Genomic DNA, 22,420 nt, shown 5'->3' on the forward strand with positions numbered 1-22,420 from the left:
GAGGACAAAAGCAAAAACTCAGACAAACCAATGTCTCACAGCTTGACAGGATGCTTAGGTGACGTACCTTGAAATTGTGAACTCTTGCTTTCCGTTCATATAATTAATGTGAATATCGGGCACAAAATTTGGCACATACACTAAATTAAAGGACATGACAAATGGAAAGAAGAATCCAGGAGATTCAGAATGACACACAAGATAACAGAGATCAGTGACAGATATAGGCCAAAGAAGAGTAAAACAATGATATTAATGCTGAGAAGAAGAATATCAAATTAATATATAGCATTTATGATAAAAACAATTAATAGAATGAAAGAACAACAATCTTTAGAGCACATAAGGTAGGAAAACACATGGAAAATAACTTAAAAGGCAATTACAATTCTGGATTTTCTAAACATAAAACCAGGAAAGTGATTTTGGAATTGGAGATGTTGACAGTGTCAAATAGGAATGGTGTGGTTAATCAGATAAAGGAACAGTGGAGAATTATTAGCTTGAAAGGCTTTAAGCCATGTAAGTTTCAAAATGTGGGCCTTTCTTCCTCTCATACAGACAATTTCAAGGGCGAGCAAACATTTGAAAGGGCAAATTATTGAAGACTATTTCCAGTAGTTGGCACATTACCAACGTGCAGACACAGTCATAGTATTAACGAAAAAATGTCTACTTTTTTCCCCACAAGGATGGTCATAATGAAATTAAATTCTTGATCATAGGTGGTTATTAAGCCAATGCCCATACATTTAAAGGGAAGTGGAAGTGAAAGAGTTTTTTTTAAAAAAAGGACTATAACAGAATTCCGTAAACAAATAGCAAAACCACCAGATCTAGTGGTAGAACCAGCACTGATACAGTCGTATCATGTCACATTATACAAATTGTACTATTTTGCAATTCTATACGTTGGAGACAATAATCTTCAAACTCTTTAATCTAATCACGCCTTGAGTCCTCTGTTCATTTCTGGTAACTAATGGAATCATAACTTGAGAAATTTCACAACCTAAATCTACAGTCAGAGCCGTGCATGTTTGGCTTGCTGGGTCTATAGACTTCTAAAGAATTTTGAGTGGATCCTCCTTGTTGCCAATCCGGTAAATCTTGCAGCTGACTGCGCACATATTTGCAGAGGTGGCATTAAACTCTACTGTCACTAACATGAAAAGATCGGAGGAGAATATAGTGTTGCAACTCAAATTTGCATATGCAATAACTCTTCTAATGCTGAAGCTCTCAAAAGAAGGAATTGAAAATATTTTAAAGCACTGATAAGTTTGAGACATATCTTTGCTCCATAAGCACAGTAGCTGGCAATGGAAACAGAAATTACCAAAAATAATCCAGCAGGTTGTCATAGAGTCAGTGTTCCACAGCACAGAAACAGATCCTTTGGTCCAACTTGTCCCTCCCAGGGTGGGAGAGTTCTAAACTAGAGGGTAGTTTTATGGTGAAAGGGGAAAGATTTAAAAGGGACCGGAGGGGTAGCTTTTTCACACAAAGGGTGGTGAGTGTATGAACAAGCTGCCAGAGGAAGTGTTGGGTTCTGTTACAATTACAACGTTTAAAAAGCATCTGGATGGTTATAGGAATGGTAAAGGTTTAGAGGGATATGGGCCAGATGCTGGCAAATGGGGCTGGCTCAGTTTAGGATATATCTCTGCATCTTTTCATTCCATAGGTTTAAAAAATAGTATTGGAACAGCCGAATTTTCCTTCAATGAAACATCTGAAAAATTAAAGCACACTGTAAAAAACAGTGAATGCTGGAGAAAATCAGACGAGTCGCACTGGACTCAAAACATTAAACTTACCACAGATGCTACCAGACCTCCTGAGTTTCTCCAGCATTCTCTGAGCTTGTTTCAGATTTACAGAATCAACAGTATTTTGCCCATATTAAAGCATACTATAAATGACCCTGTCATAAATGTCATTCCCTAGTTGCCACTTCCATCCCTGATAACTGTCCGAGGTCGAATCCTTGAGTTACACCTGAACCCATGAAGAATTTTTGGCCACATATCTGTTCCATCTACAACATGCCAGTAATGTTGCTGGACACTGACACCGTCAGCTGATCTACTACTCTGACCTTTACCAGTGCCTTTGTCACCTCCAGACTTGCCCATTCTTGTGCTGCCTGAATGGCCTGCTATACTCCACCTTGACAAATCCAAATCTCTTACCTCATTTTCTTAACCTGCACCAAGTCTCACTCATCCATCATATCTTGCTTGTTTACCTCCATTGATTCCTGCTGTGACAATAACTCAATTTCAAAATCTTCAGAGATAGTAGGAATTGCAGATGCTGCAGAAACTGAGACAAGGTGTAGAGCTGGATGAACGCAGCTCTCCTGCACATCAGCTCACCTGCTCCTATGAAGCTGCTTGACCTTCAAATTCTTCATCTTTGTTTTCAGATCCCTCTATGGCATCTCTCCTACCTATCTCCATAATCACCTCCAGCTCTGTAAGCCCTCCAGATCTCTGCACTCCTCTGATTCTGGGACGTCGCATTTTCTCAATTTAATTGCTGGTGCTTACCAGCACTCGCATCCAGGCCTTCAACTGTCTAAACCACTCTGTCCATCTCTCAACCTCTAAGATGCTACTTTGACCAGGATTTGAGTAATTTGTCTCGATATTTCCTTCGTGCTTTGTGTCAAAAAAGATTTTTTATTGTATCATTTGTATTAAACACCCTACATCATTTAGCTACATTATATATGCTGTATAAATGTGAGTTGTTGTATATGCTGAAACACACAGGTTAAGCATGCACAGATAGCAATTCTGTCTGCTTTGCCTAATCTTGTTAATTGTAAGTAGTTCACTTCTCCCTCAGAAATAAATTAATTATTCAGAAAATCCCATTTATAGTTCAGTAACAGAATTGTTTATTACTTGATTAAAATCAAATAAGCATATAATTTAAATTAAATACCTTTGAATTAGAGGAGTAGATTTTAGCACGGTAGCAATTTAGTAGGATAATAAGAGAAGTAAATTTTGAAGTCACTTTGGAGTATTGAACGCAAAACTGACTTTGGAAATTTGGTGTTTGTGAAAAGACATTACACATGAACCATCTTCCACCAAATTTCAGTTACAAATTTGGAATTGCACTGGCCAAAAAAAAAACAGAATAGAGCAAAGATATTGAGAAAGGGAAGCATGGAGAGAGAGACACAAACATGTCGAACTCCAGGCAGAGAAAAAAGCAGGGCATGTTAAACAGAGGGAGAAAGAGAAAGGAATGCAGAAAAATATTGGGACAGTGAGATTAAGAGGAAACCTTCCTGTAAATATATGTGCACGAATGCCATTTATTTGAAAAAGAGGTACCATAAATCTTCAAGGAAATGACACATTGCATCGATTGAAATTTCATGCATATCACTAAGTCCATTATTACAAAACAAACGGTGCACATTGCATTTGAATAAAACTTAAGAATCTGCAATTTACATAACAGTTCAGTTGAGCAACTCTGTGAAACACCCAACCTTTCATCAGAACTGCATTTTCATGTATAACAGGTTTGAAGAAGTGAGATTTAACCAATGTTTTTATGCTGAGACAATAAAAAGCAGTTTGAATTTCAACACATTCTAAGAAATCACCATTCCAGTTTTCTTAGCATAAATCTTGTACAGTACACCCACAATGCATGGTTAGCTGTGAAAGTTGGTCTGTTTCACTTACCCAAAGTATCACACTTGTTTCTAGCTCTACAAATGTCTTCCCTAAAATCAAACAAATTAAACTATATAAGAATTTTTAATAAAGAATTAAATTCTGATCAGTACTGACAGAGGAAATTAAAGTACAGTCTTGGGGTAGGGAATGATCAGGGGTTCAAAAAAAATTACTCGACTATTATTATTAGGAACTAGAGATAATGTAGACTGGGCAGATACTGGCCTCTGAGGTTCAGGAAATATTAGACACAAACAAGCAAAGAAACTTTCCTTCCTCCTCTTATCTGTATTACTCTAATTTGGAATTCAGTATATCCAGAGGTCAAACAGGACATGCTAATATATCAAGATTACACTGGACTCTTACATTGCTGTTTGGAAGCAATGATGATTAAAGGAGACACACTATTTGTCTTCCATAAGATCGACAACTGCCCAGAAATTTCCTCATTGCAACTAGCTGAGTCTGATCATATGCCCTGAACTGATGGTTGATTACAACATGTTGCATCTTTGGTTTGCAACAGTACCCAGTCCACGAATTGAACCATACTGACTGACTTTCAAGCACAAAACCTATCCAGCCAACTACTTCATTCTAGCTTACTTTTGCTGGTTTATTTTGCTAGTAATTCACATTTTGTTTCTAGTTAATAGATTGCAGGATATTCACCTTGAAAACCATCAAATAAAGAATTTAACGTCACTACCAGGTGATAAACAGTAAAATTTGGGATTTGCAATAGTTACCTAGTGATGAGGACTGCAGTGTCATGATGGGATGGGTGTGCATCATCCAGGATGTTCTGTGTTTGTTGCCACATACAGAAGTTATGAAGAGTTGTAGCTGCATTAAAACTGATGGATGGTCCTTCCTGAATAGGTGAAGAATGCAAGACATTAGGAATATGGAATGCTTTTTTTAAAATCTGCAGATGTCTCACTTGCAGCAGCAATTCAAAATGAAGGGTACTCTCATTGCAAAAAGGTTCAGTGTGATCAAGATTCATACTAGTCCTTAGAATTTCACACTGCCAACTGGCACATGCAAGGATCCTTGCGAGTCCCAGTATTTGTGACATATATCAGGGGCAATTGGACTCTTCCCGTTTCAATCTTACTGCTACTCAAGTTAGTTGTGAACTAGACTGGACGATCACTCTCTCTTCACTCCCACCCCTTCTCCTCCCAGGCTGAGGAAAGACTAAAGTAAAAGCAGGAAGTGTTAAAGATGCTCAGCAAGTCCAGCAATCTATGTGAAGTGTTTCAAGATGAATCAGCCTCTTTGCTAGAACGGTTTCTCTGGTAACACTTGTATGAAAAGGAGTTTATCCCATCCGATTATCAATGATTGGCTGATCCAAACCAGCCATACAGGTCAATCAGTGGTAGAGATCAAGTTGGTACAAGGATTGATGGGATCAAGGAGGGTGAAGGAGATAAATGGATGCGTATAAAAAGGACAGAGAAGGAAATACATGCACAACAGAAAAGGAGAAATGGAAGGGATGGTTGACAATTTCACGGAGGCAATGGCAGTGTGGAAATGGGCAATAACTGAGAGATAAATGGATGATCTGTTTTTTTCTCTTCATAAATATATCGGCATGTTATGTTGCAAAATCCACATTGTTGCTTGTTTTCTCTTATCACAGCTTTAAAATCAGGATCATTTTTGAGATGTCAGTTTGCAGAGAACACGTCAGCTTTCCTTAGGTGGTTTCTGATTTTCTACACTGCACCAAATGAATCAGCAAGAGGAGGAGGAGGAGGTTTAGCATGGCTTTTACTGCTACAATTGCCATTGTATGGCTGGGTGCATGCCATCCTGTCGAATACCCAAATAAACAAACTGCAGAATTCATAGGAAGGCATGAAGCTGCACAAGAGTGGAGCTTTGACCAATCACAGGAGAGGGTTACTATGAGAAAGAGACTTTACAAAATAAGCTAAATGCCTAAACCCTAATCCATTAGCGAGCAAGCCATGTGAGTGGTCAGTCAGTGTGCCTTTCCTTCTCATTGTACCTTATCTTCCCCTCAATGTGCACACCTCACATGTTCATTCTGAATTGAAGGCATACATAGCAGCAGCAAGTGATACCTCTTATCCTTACAACCCTCAAGTCAATAAAGAGCTTTGTTCTTTAAAAATCCCTTCTCTCTGAATATTCCCACCACATGTAGTCTAATCATGTCGATGAGGGGCTGTATGTTAGCTGCTTTAATCTGACACTTGAATTCCTCACACATTTCTGATTTCTCAATTCTCTTTCTGTATTGGTGTGTCTAGATGTCTTGACAGAAGGATGCTTGCTTGCAGTAAGTTTAGGGTACTACAGGCAGGAATTCTGGCCACATGACACCAATTCAAATTTGCATATGAAAATAGTTGATGCCAAATAGGATTTGTGCTCATGTGCATGCATGTGAAGCTGTCTGGGAGCGACTGAGTGAGGGAGGAGAACAAGAAGGAGCTGGAATGATTCCTACATCTTTGCTCAATGGTTCTGGAAGGTGGACAGATGACATTAAGTGTGAAAAGTGTTAGTATTTCCAGTTTGAGGATCATTAGACACAAAGCTGTCCAAAAGGATGACGGTAGAAAGCACCATTCCATCAAACCTGTTCACTTACTGAGATAAACTGAAACAAATGTGACCCATTGAAACAAAATTTCAATCATTGTATTGAGAGTAATCTGGTAAAATAGATTTCTTGTTGTAGAATATGGATTTTGAGCAGGTTCTGTAATGAATAATCAATCACTAACAAATTATTTATCTGTTTTCATACATTGAATATTGGAATGGGTGTTGTGAAGCTTGGAAAAACTACGCATTCTGCTCTTCCCTTTCTGTAGGTATACCACTGGAAGCTATGTCATGACCATAAGCAGATAAATGGATTATGCTGATGATGATAACCAGCGGCATGACTGAGACGGTATCAATTGGTGCAGTAAACCTACATAAGACGCAGACTGACTTGCCCGCCATTCCTCTCTCCTTTCTCCTCTTCACTGAATTATGCCAGGATTCCAACTGTAATGCAACAATTGAAAATTCTCCAACTAAAAGCTTTGCTGCAAACCTTTAAAAAGCCACCAAAGCCACTAGCATAATAAAACTATCCTTAAACAGAAGTTTTACTGCACAGTGATTGAAATCCAACAAATCCCCTTTTTAATCCTGACCTGGTGTCCCCTTCAGAATAGCCCAAACTGCAGTGGGTCATTCCATACAAGTAAGGCCAATGTTCAGCATGTTACCACCTTAGATGATGGGAAATTTTGAAGATGGGCTTACTATTGCAGTAAAACTCCACTCTATTTTGAGATGAGCCCTGTCTATCTTCATTGCTGTCTACTGGGCAGCAGACAGCCAGTTTTTCTGGCAGGAATTGACTCTCCACTATTGATATCAGCAGAAATAATCAGAAAGCACATACTGGGACGTGGGCTGAGTGGTTGTAGCGATGGACTTGTAACTGATCAGTCGGCTCCTGAGATGCAGTGCTAGTGTCCCTACCTTTGGCCCAGGAGGCATAAGTACAGGTCCCAAAAGGTAAACAGACAGGAGGCTTGAAGAACACAGCAGGCCAGGCAGCATCTGGAGGAAAGGAGCTGTCAATGTTTCGGGTATTACCCAGTTCAGGTCCCACCTACTCCAAAGGGGGATCACATTCTTTGAGCAAGTTGATTAAAAATAGCTAAACTCGGATATCCTGAAAATCCATGCCCAAAACAAGTTTATTTTCATTTCATGAATCAAATAAGCATCTTATTAAATGCCTACAGTTTAAGCCCTGAATGAAGGTAGGTACTGGAATTCAACATTCAACAGAAAGTGATCCTTCCGGTGTCGGTTTGTGGATGTGAGGTTTTGCATTAGCCAACTGTAACACTGGACTGGAAGGGAGGAGAAATTAGGGCAGACCTGACTAGGCTGACCTCTGTACAAAGTGGTGTTAGACATGTGCACTAGGATAGGGTTGGTCTTGGCTATGATGCCCCCTTGTGGTCAAATTGATGCCTGATATCAATATCAAGGCTAACAAAACAGAAATGGACACTTGCAAAAGTTATCCTCACATTGCAGTTGCCTGGTGCCTATGAATACCATAACCCATAAAATGTATCCTTCATTACCAATATTTGTGGTGCTTTTGTTTAAAATCAGTATCTAGCCTTGGTTCATGCTCAAAATCTTGCCCCTTCCAACCTACACATACACCTGCCCTTATTCCCTTACTGTTGAGAATAATTCAGAGACAAGCTTTCCCCTGTACAACATCATCCTGCTCAAGAACCTCAACAGTAAGGAACTCCTTCATTCAAAAGTTACGTCTTGAAAGCCTCAATTTCTAAAACAAAAGCTAACCATCAAATTATGTCTTACAAGAGGTCATTATCTGAAATATTAACCGTTTCTCTCTCTCCAGAAGCTGCCAGACCTGCTGAATACGTTTGGCATCATCTGCATGTATTTCAGATTTCTAGAATCTGTGGTAACCTGATTTTTGATCTAACCACGTTTTCTTGATTTACCTTCATTTCTGTCGCTTCTTTTTCCCTCCCATGGAGGTTGAGGTTTTGGTCACATACCTGGTTTTTTTTCAGTAAAATAAATTGGAAATTGATTCCTTTGTGGATATGTAAATAGGAGGAGATTGGCCAGAAAGGGGAATCTTCCTTGTCATGACATGTTAAAAGCTGCAGAATAATGACAACGTTGCATCCAAGGATATCTTTCTGACTACTGTCAACAAATCATAAGAAAAGGTTTGACAGAGTGACTGTGTTTGCCCTATATGGGCTCATCTTGCATTTGACAAAGTTTTTGTTCTATTATCTTTTCCTCAAATACAAACGTCTGTGAAGTTCAACCAATACCACTATTTAAACTCTCCTTGGTTTTCAAAGTATTCATTTTTCTATCACATAATTAGTCATAGAGTCACACAGCACGGAAACAGACCTTTTGGTCCAACTCGTCTATGCTGACAAGGTTTTCCAAACTAAACTAGTCTCTGGTGCCTGAGCTTGGCCCATATCCCTGTCTTATTCATGTACCTGTCTAAATGTCTTTTAAATGATGTAAGTGTATCTGGTTTTGAATTCCCCTATCCTATGGAAAAGACCTTTGCTATTCACCATATCGATGCCCTCATGATTTTATAAACCTCTATTAGTCAACCCTCAACCTTCCACGCTCCAGAGAAAGCAAGTCCCAGCCTCTTCAGCGACCCCAACCCCCGGCCCGTTACTATCCTGGTAAATCCTTCCTGCACCCTTTTGAATTTAATTCATACAGGAGGGTGATCACAGTACTCCAAAAGTGGCCTCATCAATATCCTGTCTAGCCACAACATAGAATCCCTATAGTGTGGAAGCAGGCCATTCAACCCATCATGTTCACACTGTCCCTTCCAAAACCATCCCACCTAGATCCAACCCCCTACCCTATCTCCGTACTTCTGCATTTTCTCTAGCTAATCCACTTAGCCTGCACATCTTTGGACACATAAGCAATTTCGAATGGCCAATCTACCTAACCTGCACACTTTTGTTACCTCGCACTTCATTGCCACCTTCCAATGTCAGCCACAAATGGAAGATTTTTCCCTAAAATTAAGGTGTAAATAAAGTGTCACCAATCAGAATGTCAGCACTGGGTCAGTGAAACTGAAATTTCAAAGTCAGGTTTTTAAAAATAATAACAGAATGTGCTGGAAAAACTCAGGTCTGGCAGCATTCATGGCTACAGAAATAAAAATAACATTTCAAACGACTGTTGAAAACTACTTCCTGTATTTTGCTTCTGATTACTATTGGTAGATATCCAATAGCTATTTCTTCACAGGCAGATAGTACACAGTATTCTCTTATTGGCTGGCACTGAGCTTCTACGTGGCTACAGAGAATGTTCGATTATATTGGAGCACTGTGGAGCACACACTGTGGGATAATCACAGGTGTTAATGCAATGTTCACAGTCATCTTTGTAATTCCAAATGCTTCTGAAAGCAAGACTAATCTTTATATCAATTCTTTTCTAGTTTTGTTTAAGGCAGATAATGATACTTCAAATACAAAAGTTGTACCTAAACAAGTCCAAACAAATTTTGACAATAAAAACTTAAATGTAATTTAAAATATCCACTGTAATAATTATAAAAGTTTGCTTTCACACTTGCCCTGCATCTGTGAAATGGAGTCAGTTAGCTCAGTTGGCTGGATGTCTAGCTTACAATACAGCAATGGGACCAATAACAAGGATTCAATTCCTTCACTTACTGATTACCCATGAAGGACTTGCCTTCTCAACCTCTCCCGCCTGGTCTGGGGAGCAGTAACCCTCAGGTTAAACCACCACCAGTCATCTCTCTCTAATGGAAGAGTGGCACTATGGTGACTTTACCTTAGTTACTGCATTTTTATGCTGGAATTTATTTTTTTTAAATCACATTTTTTAGCGGCATGGAGCACACAATTGTCTAGTGAACTGACAATGCACCTCCTGGGCCATGGTGTGAATACAGCCCAGAATAATTACCAACTTAGATCTCAGGACTGGATAGGAAAGTGATAATGGAATGAGGTTTTCATTGCAGTTCACATGGAACCCAAGTGTAAAACTACATTTCAATGCAGTAGGGAGACAGACGAAAACTAATGTCAATTGCATTGACTGGGGAGCCTCCCTCTTTGCAGCTTAAGGGAAAAATGTTTCTCAAAGTGTCCTTTTGTAATTCGACTAATTTAGTCAGTTTTGTCCTTTTTATTATTTTATTCAATGTTTCCATTGACAAATTCTGATTGAAATAATTTCGGCCACAACCAATTTCTTTTGAATTGGATTCAGTACATTTCAATCAACAGATTTTGTTTCAACTAATGTGCAGTTCACAGGACATGACATGTAGGTGACACATTATGTGGAGAAATCACAAATATGGATTATCAAAGAAGATCAGTTAACAAAAGTAGCACTGAGCAAAGAAAAAAGCACTGAATTCTGACTTGGGAGTGGCAGGCCATTCTTCTTATTTTTCTGTTTTTACAATGTGAGACAAGTGAACAGAGGGGATGAGTACAATTGCTCAGAAAAATTGATTATTTCTGGTTGATAATCTGGAAATCCCTAACTAATATCCACTTGTGTGGTTACAAATACCACCAATTCTGCCATAGGAGATAGGACGCCTTCACATTGTCTGGGGTACTAGCGTTGCCTGTTAACAGCATCACCCACGTTCCAAAACAGAATCTTTGGAAATGGGTTTAAGGAAAATAATGCCGTGGGCAAATGAGATTGGGTAGCTTCTTATATCGATTGATATTTAACCTGGAATACATCAATGCAAAATGTTAGGGTAACATCACTGTCTAGAGGAGCTACAAAGATTTGGTCTCACCTGTTCATTATGAATCACATTTAACTTCACAATGACAATGTTGATGAGGTTACCAACACTTGGGTCTCGGTAGATTGCAGCTACCTAAAACAGACACATATTAAAGAGAGAGCAATGTTGAAAAAAGTGTCAACTTTAGGATTTATACAGAACTGTTAAGGTTTACTGGAAAGTTAAAGTGATCACTCAGTTTCTGGAAAGTGGACACACCAAACAGAAGTATTTATTTAGATCCAATGAATGAGATTTAAGGCTTGACTTGTCGGTGTAATGGTTTATCAATAAAAGTCAAGTACATTTTATTGAATTGTTACATGATCTTAAATAGGGAAATATATTCACATTTGTTGATACATCAGTCTCTCCTTTTTCCGATGGATGTTAGTCGATAGTTTAAGTGCTGACATTTTACATAGCATACTGACTTTATTGGCAACAGAAACATGGATAAAATAAACAAGTGACCTTATTTCTGAAGGCTGCTGAAGTAGGCTTTTCTTTTGGCCAACTTGTCAATTCCCACATATCCTCTAACTAGCAACACTAGAGTATAAATCACCTGATTGAGAGATTAAATAAACCGGTTGCTATTTTAATAGCACTTTCAGTTCAATCCCCATTTCCCACCTTCTCTTCTTGAAGGTAGGTATGCTGGCGGTAGCCACTTCTACAATCATTTTTCATTAATGAGCTCAAATGGATGATGTTAGCAGGAAACATATAAATGTTAAATTCGAACCTGGCCTCAATTGAATTTACACTTTTTATCATGTCCAGAGAACATAATTTGAGAGTTGGGACACCTTTTGAATTTGCCTCACATGCTGAAGTCAACTGAATGCTCATCTGAATGCAAACAGCAAGGACTGGGAGTCAGATCTATTTTGCTATAGGAGATACACCCAGTCAGTCAACATGTCAAATCATTTATATCTCCAATAGAGCTTGTATTATGAAGAATATGCCAAAAAAGATCTATTGAGAACTAAAGTCCCAAATCACATGCACAATTGCCATTTTTGTTTAAATATTGAATATTTCAAGACACAACATGCCCGAATGGAGGGTTCTAGCAGAAACATTCAGATCTAGGGGCTCACACATGTGAATCTCCAAAACTGGCGAGTGGGATCACAAAAGTTACCCAGAGGGGGCAATAAACTCTGTTCTGTAAACAGTTTCAGTATTGATTTGCAAGAATGGGAAATTATGTGCCACACTCAGCTAGGAATTGTTCATTGTTGTACAGGATATTGGTGAGGCCTCTTCTGGAATACTGCTTCCAGTTCTGGTCTCCCTGTTATAGGAAGAGTATTATTAAACTGAGAAGGTTCAGAAAAGATTTACCAAGATGTTGCCAGGATTGGAGGTCTGAGTAATAAGGAGAGGCTGGATAGGCTGAGTCTGTAGTTGTTTATTGGATCTTGCTGTGTACAACTTGCATGCTCTGTTTCCTACTGTGCAACTATAACTAAATTTCAAGATCAGAATTATTTGCTTATGAATAATCATTAAACATTGAGAAATTTTGGCAGGCAGCTGTGCAGTTAAATTTACTGAAATGCTTTTTAACCAAACACTTCACACAGAGGTAATGGGAACTGCAGATGCTGGAGAATCCAAGAAAACAAAGCGTGAAGCTGGATGAACACAGCAGGCCAAGGGTCTCGGCCCGAAATGTCAGCTTTTGTGCTCCTAAGATGCTGCTTGGCCTGCTGTGTTCATCCAGCTTCACACTTTGTTACCTCACAGAGGGGTGGTTTTGAGAACATGTGCAGAACAATATAAATAAACCTGTCAGTACCTGCTTGTTCTCCACAGTAAAGGAAATGTAGGAAACATGAGAAAGTGAAATCACTTGAGAAAGGGTCTACAGGTTCTCCAGACGCAAGGTACATTTACATAGAGTCCCTTTGCAGTTCTATTCAAGGTTTAATTAGAATAACTGTAACTGTGGATCTTTTCTTATCATGTATCGAATCAGATGAAATCTGGTACAATGTGGGACATCTTTACACGGAGCATTAAGAGGAATTTTAAATAAACTGGGAACCAGCAGCAAAAAGTACATTTCAACAGTTAATTCTCCTTTTTGGAATGTAAGGCTAAAGCTTCAAGTTGAGTAGCTAAAACAGTTTCATTGTGGAGAAGACACACCTCAAAACATTTGATCTGAATTATTCCTCATTAAGAAATTGAAATCGTCTTTTAAACATACAGCTGACATATGCTCACTTATAAAACAGATTTTCTATGACATATTGAGCGGAACGTTTATTAAACTTGTATGCCAGAGAGTTAAGGCTTGCATTTAAATGATCGACAGAAGTTAATTCTTCACTTTCAACTTCTACAAACTAGATTTTTAAGAATTTTATGTGAAAAAAAATCAGTGGAAAAATTCTGAATCAATATGCAGCATTAGCAATACCCAATAGCTTATTTATAGATATTATCTAGCTGCTTTCTTGGGTATTGGGTGTCCTTTTGTTTATGGTTGAGATTATGCTTTACCAACAAAAATGTACCAGCTGTCATTCATAATACTTTTGATTGTCATGTGCTTTCTGGTAAAAGGATGTTCAACCAACCTCCCAGGTTAACCATATGAAGTTGCAACAATGTGTTTACATTTACTACTGGGCTGGTGATGTTTATGCCTCAGCACTACAAAGTAACTCTGTTGAACGGTCTCCAACATCCAAACAGTGGACTTGCCCATTGTCTTTTAAATTTTCGTCTATACATGCTAAAGTCTCTGATGTTCACCAACTGGTCTGGGAAAGAAATTAGAAGGGTCACAGTTGAAAGCAGGCAGTTAAGCTACACTGGGACGAATGTGTTCCCATGGAAATGCTCCCAAAGTACTATAGCTTTGAGCCACAATGACCAATATAGTTACATCTAAGAGAAAATCGTATTTGAAAGCAGTCTGTAGTATCCAAGGGACTTTAATGAGCAATGTGTTTTACACAGATGTCCTTGTGTCAGTTAAAATATTGGCAACGTCTTGTGGTCATTGCTTCAGCTCAGGTTTGTTCAGCTGTTGTCTTTGTTGAGGATCTGATAGCAACTGGGATAAAGGAACTATGGGCAGGACTTTGCATTCATACTTCCTCATTCACAGGGATTCCCTTCCCTAAATGGACATCCTATGGAGGCAATTGCCACTGGAATGCGGTGAAGAAACATTTTGTTTACTCAATTAAAAAGAACTAAAAATGAATCATGTCTGGAGCATTAGTTCTGAGGATTAGGGTAATAATTAGTGTCAAAATTAAAAATTCTAATTATTTATCACAGAATTCCCTGGTACATCAAGTTGAATTGTTTCTGCAAATGCTCAAACGCAATTTTGGAAAATGGAATACATGTGTGGTTTAGGGAAAAAGTTGTATAGACTGACTTTAATGTGTTCCTCAACTATTTCCATAAATCACAACACTGTCAACTGGGTCACATAGACTGCAATAGTACATGTTTAGGGCAGGTAAAGAATATTTATCTAAGATACATTTGTGTGGTAAAATTGACTTGAACACTGTCCTTTCATCATGGGGAGTGAGTTTTAAATATACCCTTCACTGATTAAATATTAACTAACTTTTTATACACTCTTTTTGACAATTGTTCACAGAGTAGTGAGTTTGAACATTTAGTTTCCTGTAGATGGTCCATAAAACAGACCTCGCAGTATCTCAGCACTAGATGATTACCCTCTGATGTGACTATTAAATACCGCGTATAGAAAGAAAACTCTTCAACCAAGTCATTGCCATACCAAATTAAATTGACATATCATAGTCATTAGCTGGTTACAATGTGCAGATGGCTGCTGTGTTGTATAATCAGCAACATTGATCCCGAGTGGGATATACCCATATCCCACAAAAGAGGTTTTTAAAAAAGTCACAAAGGCTATAACATCAAACTGATAAATCCAAATAAAAGATCACCAAATATCAGACTTTCAAAAGACATTTATTCCAACACTTCCATGTTACGTTCTCCATTTCAAAACAGGTTTACATGAGAATGAAATCACCAATAATGATTACTGCTACTATGGAGTAAAGACGGGTAAATTAGCTCCCCTCTTTGTAAACCCTTCAAGCAACTGCAACTAAGATTTTCAATTCTCTTCAAACACAGAGCTGTATCACACTTCAATTAAAATGTAATTCGTTGGATTAAAATTAAGGTGCCAAGTACAGGATTTACTTGAGCGAAAGAATGAAGAATTTCAGTACTAACCTTAAGAAAAATAATAAAACATGTGAAGCACAGGTATAAAGTCGAAAAATACAAGGAGATAAAAAAGAATTTAAAAATGCAGTTTTAATGATCCTGGAGTTACAGTTGAACCTGAGATTGTGGCTGTTTATCTGGTTATGATTCAGGTTTGCTCCTGACATTATTCTCTACATTCAAACCATAACACTACAAATCACCAGGCAAGTAGTCCACTGCCTTAACCAGATGCCTCCACTGCATCTGAGATTATACTATGTACCTTAGTTTTGTGTTTTGAAATTATCAGCCACTTCCAACATTATATACAACAAACAGGATGCCTTCCAACAACAGTACAGTGCTCTTCACAGAGGCAGAAGGGAACAAAATTGATGCCAAGCCAAAGTGATACATTGAGAAATCAAAGGAATGTGTCTTGAGGAGGAGAAGAGAAAGGTAAGAGAGGCAGGCAGCCCTTTGGAATTCCACAGCACAAAGTTCAAGTGCCTAAATACCTTGGGTAACGATGCTAAAGGGGATAAAATGGTTAGAACTTGAAGATGTCTAATGGAGGTATGCTAGTGCTAGAGGAGTCCACAGAAATTGAAAAGACAGTGCCATGAAGAAATTTTATGACAACAAGTCAGAATTTTAAATCTGAAATTTTCAGGAACTAGGAGGCAGTGCTGGTCAAAGTAGGAGTGTAATTGGCAAACAGAACTTCACACAATACAGCTTACAGTTTTGGAGAAACTGGTGCTTGGACTGGGAGATGGACAGGAAATAAAATTGGAATTGTTGAGTTTGAAGCTGAAAGGCTTCAATAAGGGATGCAGTTGCAACTGAGCTTAGATAAGGTGGAGGCAGGAGAGTTTATGAAGTTGGAAATGGATTACCTTTTTATTAGAGAGGTTATGGGGCAAGAAATTATCTGGGACTGAACAGAACATCTAAGCTTTAAGCAATCTAGTTCATCCTGAGTCTAAGGGCAGCAGGGAAGATGGACTGAGAAACTAAAGGCAATTGTTTAGGTCTTCTCAATGTTCAGCTGGTGGAGAGTGTGGTTGATCCAATATAGGAGTTTGAAAACACAATGAAATGCTGGGGAAGAGTATCAAAAGTTGATTCTCATAGGTGAGATGAGTCTAAAGGAGGAATAAGAAATCAGAGAGAGGGAGAGAGAGAGGTGGGGGGGGGGGGAGAAGAGAGAGAGAGAGAGAGAGAGAGAGAGAGAGAGAGAGAGAGAGAGAGAGAGAGAGAGAGAGAGAGAGAGAGAGAGAGAAGACAATAGGTGTTTAAAGCTACAAATGGGGGTGACCATGTGTTCACAGAACAGGCAAGAGCAAACGGTAGACCCTGAAGAACAGGATGAATACATGAAATCCATCAGCTTCTTCCATTGAGGGTAGAAGGGAGAAGAGTTTAAGGAGTTATTTGCTTGAGCTTTAAGTGGAGTGGCTGTGGTAGAGGACAAGAAGATTATTAGATCTAAATGTAGTCCAGCCAGGTTTGACAAAGCTCAGCTTGTTGGGTTCAGCTATGTAATAGCCTCCATTCCTTAGACTTGAAGATGATATGGGCCATGCTCCAGCAATTATCAGAAGGACATTTCAAACTGTTCTGAAGACAAGGGCAAAAAAAGATGGATGTCAGGGAGCAGTTGAGTAGATTGACGGCAACAGGAATATTGTGGCAAGTGGACATCCAAAGGCTTGTTAAAAACTGTAAGTACCTTAGGGGATGGTTTATTTTCCTGAAGCAGATGCAGGAACAGAACTGTTGGAATGGGAATGCCAAATGGTAAGGAAGTAGATAGAAATGTAAGTAGTTAGAAATGGCCAATCAGTAGTTAAAACCACAGGAATTAGATGTCAAAGGAGATAGCCAAGAGCTGATTATGAAAGCATTTGGAAAAAATTGTTTCACTTATAAAGAACTTGTTAGAATATGAGTTGAATTAAATTATCTAACCGTTATCTTTACAGATAAATAATCAGAACCAGCCTAGAATCCTTTTTGGTCATGTCACTATTATTTCTTGCACCCGAGAACCGTGAAGCATGCTTGCACCTTCCCACCCCCAACAACATCCACAAACGATGGTAAAACCCATTTCCAGTATACAAACAGTATCTGCTTGATGCAATTGAGCAAGATTAGAGCTCAAAGGAAAATTCCAAGAGGAGTTCTTGCGTGATGAAGCTAGCTGTCATTGAAGAGCTGGAGTTGTGAACGAGTAGTAGAGTGCTGTTGCAGAGTCGAGGAGAGTCTTCTACTTGAGAGGGAGTTGAGAAGCCAGATCAGCAAAACCAAAGAATTGTGATCCTTTGTGAAGTTTAATAAGATTTGAAAATTCAGATGTCGAGGAAATTATTGAAAAAAAGATGCAAAAATCTGTCTTGTTTGCTACTAGATATGCATTAAGGTTTTTGATCGCAATCTATGACTCCCTTTTTGCCATGTTAATTCTGGGTACTAGAAATATGGTGTATTTTATATTACTGCTCTAACATTGTAGGGTAGTATTTATTGTTCGTTCAAAGCCGCAAAATTTTGAGCGACATTCTCATAGTAAGTCACTTGGGTCTTAGACTTTGTTGACTTCAAAAGAGAAAAGTTATTGGTTCCTAGCCAGATCATAACATAAATTTGGCTGCCTGGTCTGGGATCATAACTGAATTTGAGAGTTGAATGAAAGTGTGCTGTTGTTAGCTGTACGGTTGAATAATCATAACCAGCCTTTAATCCTTTTTGGCTGCACCATTATAAGTTCTCTTTTTCAGATCCTGCTGTGCAAGATCACAAACATGGATGTTACTACCCTTTGTGTTGATCTGTAGCAGACTGTAGTCAAGTCGATTCAGTCAAGTCCATTAAGTTCCTTAAGAAAACTCATTCAACACCTGCACCCTTGATTTTACACCAAGGTTAACCTACAATTATAGCAAGCTATTCATATTCAAATTCATTTTACTTTGTCGTTTCGGCCAGCTACCTAAGCCTGAATTTTCGATCCTGTGTCAGGTGCACAGATTCAAGAAATTTTCTGACTCCCAATTCCAAATCCCTTGGAAACTTCCTTGGACCATCAGATTTTCGCTCTGAGGAGTTGGAGCGGCTGCAAAGTGCTATGGGAAGCTGTTTGAAATGTTCATTTCAATAATCTGAGACTCTGTGCCAGTTATAACAAAAACAAGGCAGCCCTCAACACTCATCACCTCACTGCCTACACACTTTGCATGTCCCATCCAGGCCAACTCATGACAACTCACTACCTTGCATCCAACCCTCACACCTTCCATTCCAGCCTTTGTACGTCTGCCCACCTCATCGCCCCTTATTCAACTATGCCAACCAATACCTTCCAGTGATTTCCAGGACCCTTTATAAACCCCAATACCAAGTTAGTTGGGGACTTGGAGCTGAGTGGATCTTGCAGATGCCCCTGGGATTGCAGACTTAGTTAAAGACGTATTACATTTCTTTTTACAATTTTATAATTATTATAGTTATTATAGTTTCCTAATTGAAAGGTTTTTTTCCCATTCAGTTCTATTAACATGCAGAAAAAAAACAAATTAAACAACAATCATGATTTTAAGGGTCTACAATGAACAGTGAAGAGTTTTTCTCTTAGTCTGTATCTGTTTTAGAGGTTTTCTTCACATTGCAAAGGTTCATTTTTGAAAAAAAATCTTATTTTTTAAATAAGAAGTTGTGTTTTCATTCCAGAGAGTCCTATACATGATCAGGTCTGGAGAAGATTTTTTCATTCTGAGAAAATCATTGAAGTGGAATTGTTTTTATTCAGTTAATTAGCTAAGTGGTTGATTTTATTTCATTTCAAGTTTGTATGTTTGAGACATAGATTTTTAATTTTTTTCCATTTTAATATTATTTTCTGTAGGTAATTAAAGATCATTTATTTTATACACAAGGTGTTGTTGAAACTTTCTATTTCAGCTTAATGTTATTAAGGCCGTATATAACGTATGCAGCAAGATGGCTTGTAGATTTGGATTACCCAACAGAATCAGTCAGATAAATGGATGACAGAGTCAGGAAAGGTAAGAAGGTAGTTAAAAATTTTCCAGTGATTATTCCTCCATCAAATAAATAGTCAGTTTTTGGAATAGTTGAAGGGAATATTCTCTCTGAGGAGAAGGGCCAGTCAGTTATTGGACACTTGAAACTATTCTTATGTTAGGCAGTGTTTGACAAGATTTAATAGAATGATTGTTACACTCTTGTCAGGGGCATTGATTGGCAATTCTGTGGCAGTAAGCATAAAATTTAGGATCGTTTGTTGCTTTTCTGGTGCTAGCACTAAGGACATTTCCAAACGTTTCAAGCATATTGTTAAAGGTGAGATTTAGAAGCCAGAAATTATTGTACACGTTGGTAGGAATGACATTTTTGGGGAAAAAAAAAATCAGTGCAGAGTGAATTCAGGAAGTTAGGTAGAAGATTAAAAATTAAAACCTGAAAAGTAGTAATTTCTGGTTTACTCCAATACCAAACTCTAACGCGGGAAGGGACAAAAGGTTAGAAGGAGATAAATCAATGACTGAAGAGCTGTTGTATTGTTCAGGGATTCAAGTTTTTGGACAATTGGAATGTATTTTAGGATAGGAAAGACCTGTTCAAAAAAGGATAGGTCTAACCTAAACCGGAAAGGGATCAAGATCTTAGCATGGAAATTTGCTTCATTGTATTGAGGGAGACTTTATGTTGATAGAGAAGGAAAATGTAGGAATTCTAAGTAACAGTGTAAATGGAATGATTGATGGGTTAGATGCTGAATGCCAGGAGAGAACATCAATTAAAAAAGAAGGACACGAGAGAGTCAGAGTGTGCAGTAACTCTGAGGAACTAAACTGCATTTATTTCAATGCAAGTGGCCTTACAGGTTAGGCTAATGAACATAAGACATGTTTAAGGGCATGGGATTAGGACATCATTGCTATTGCAGAAATTTGGCTGAGAGCTGGACAAGACAAGACTGGCAGCCAATGTTCCAGATTTTGGATGATACAAGAAGAATAGGAAAGGAGGAAGTGGGGGCGGGGGTGGGGTGTGGTGGAGGAAAGTTGGGCATTTTTGATTTAGGAATACATTATTGCTGTAACTAGGGAAGATAGTTCTGAAAAATCGTCAGTGAAAATATGGATAGAAATTACAAATAAGAAAGGACGAATCACTTTTATGGGATTGTACAATAGGTCTTCCGATAGTAAGAGAGAATTTGAGAAACAAATATGTAGGGAGATCTCAGATTTATGTAAGCATAATAAGGTTGTTATAATGGGGCATTTTAAGTTTCCAAACATTGACGGGACTACCATAGTGTTAAAGATTTGTATGGTGAAGAATTTGTCAAATGCACTCAAGAAAATTTTCTTTGCCAATATGTGGATACTTCTACCAGAAAAGCAGCAAAACTAGACCTTCTTTTGGGCAAAAAGGCAGGGCAGGTAACGGAAATAAAAGTGGTGGAACAGTTTGGATCCAGCAGTCATAATTCTATTAGTTTCAAAATGGTTATGGAAAAGGATAAACGTTCCATAAAAGTTCAAATGTTTAATTGGAGAACTGCAAATTTTAATGGTACGAGACAAGAACATCCAAAAGTTAATTGGAGTAGACTGTTTGCAAATAAAATGATAACTGGGAGGCATTTAAGAGTGTGATGATGAGAGTTCAGAGGCATCGTGTTCCTGTTAGAGTGTGAAGGGTAAGGCTGGTAAGACAAGGAACAATGGATGAATAAAGATAATGAGGCTCTAGTCAAAAATCAAAGAGAATCTTTGTTTAGATACAGACAACTTGGTTCAATTGAATCTCTTAATTAATAGAGAGATTGTAGGGGCATGAAGAAATAAAACAGGAAGGAAAAGAGGGGAACGAGATTGAATTATCCTTAACTTTATTTGCTAATGCTAAGAAATTTTAACAATACAGTAAGAGAAGAGGGTGATGAGAAGAGGGTAGGGCCCCTGAAAGATTCAGAGATAGTCTTTGTGTTGAACACCAGAAAATGGAAGAGATAGTAAATGAATATTTTGCGACAGTTTCTACTGTGGACAAAGAGATTAGTCTAGAAAATGCAGAAAAAATAAACTTTGATGGTTTAAAAACAATTCACATTGCAGAAGTTCAGGAGGTCTTAGAGAATAAAACAGTGGAAAAATCTATGGGAACAAAGTGTGGAGCTGGATGAACACAGCAGGCCAAGCAGCATCTCAGGAGCACAAAAGCTGACGTTTCGGGCCAAGACCCTTCATCAGAGAAGGGGATGGGGAGAGGGAACTTTCACAAGCTTCAAAATCTCCCCTTCCCCCACTGCATCCCAAAACCAGCCCAGTTCGTCCCCTCCCCCCACAGCATCACAAAACCAGCCCAGCTCGTCCCCTCCCCCCACTGCATCCCAAAACCAGCCCAGCCTGTCTCTGCCTCCCTAACCTGTTCTTCCTCTCACCCATCCTTTCCTCCCACCTCAAGCCGCACCTCCATTTCCTACCTACCACCTCATCCCACCTCCTTGACCTGTCCATCTTCCCTGGACTGACCTATCCACTCCCTGCCTATACTCTCCTCTCCACCTTCGGTCTACCTCCCCGCTCTCCCTATTTATTCCAGTTCCCTCTCCCCATCCCCCTCTCTGATGAAGGGTCTAGGCCCGAAACATCAGCTTGTGTGCTCCTGAGATGCTGCTTGGCCTGTTGCGTTCATCCAGCTTCACACTTTGTTATCTTGGATTCTCCAGCATCTGCAGTTCCCATTATCACTGAAAAATCTATGGGGCCTCATCTAACAAATCCCAGAATGCTGTGGGAAGTAAGGGAGGAAATTACTTGCAGAAATATTTGCATCATGTATAACTACAGGTGAGGTGCCTGGTAACTGCAGGGTGGCTAACATTGTACCTTTGCTTAAGAAAGGTTGCAAGGAGAACCTGGGGAACTGTAGACCTGTGATTCTGACTTTGGCTGTGGATAAATTGTTGGAAGTGGTTTTATCAAAGATAGAATTTATGGGCATTTAGAGAGGCAAAAAT

The 22,420-nt window shown here is 38.7% G+C and overlaps 1 protein-coding gene across 5 annotated transcripts in view; it reads right to left on the minus strand.

Moving 5' to 3' along the window:
* LOC125460805 (A disintegrin and metalloproteinase with thrombospondin motifs 20-like) overlaps nucleotides 1–22,420 on the minus strand; it is a 357,534-nt gene that overhangs the window by 219,481 nt on the left and 115,633 nt on the right. For 3 of the 5 annotated variants that reach the window (XM_048548796.2, XM_048548795.2, XM_048548794.2), the window contains 3 exons: nucleotides 11,131–11,214; nucleotides 4,463–4,587; nucleotides 3,717–3,757 (listed from right to left, as the gene is read on the minus strand). In XM_048548796.2, coding sequence (XP_048404753.1) covers nucleotides 3,717–3,757; nucleotides 4,463–4,587; nucleotides 11,131–11,214 — 250 coding nt within the window. The remainder of the gene's footprint in view (nucleotides 1–3,716; nucleotides 3,758–4,462; nucleotides 4,588–11,130; nucleotides 11,215–22,420) is intronic. The other 2 variants (XM_059652319.1, XM_048548797.2) reach the window with 1 other exon arrangement.

The sequence above is a fragment of the Stegostoma tigrinum genome, chromosome 18 (assembly GCF_030684315.1).
Source record: "Stegostoma tigrinum isolate sSteTig4 chromosome 18, sSteTig4.hap1, whole genome shotgun sequence".
Taxonomy (NCBI): domain Eukaryota; kingdom Metazoa; phylum Chordata; class Chondrichthyes; order Orectolobiformes; family Stegostomatidae; genus Stegostoma; species Stegostoma tigrinum.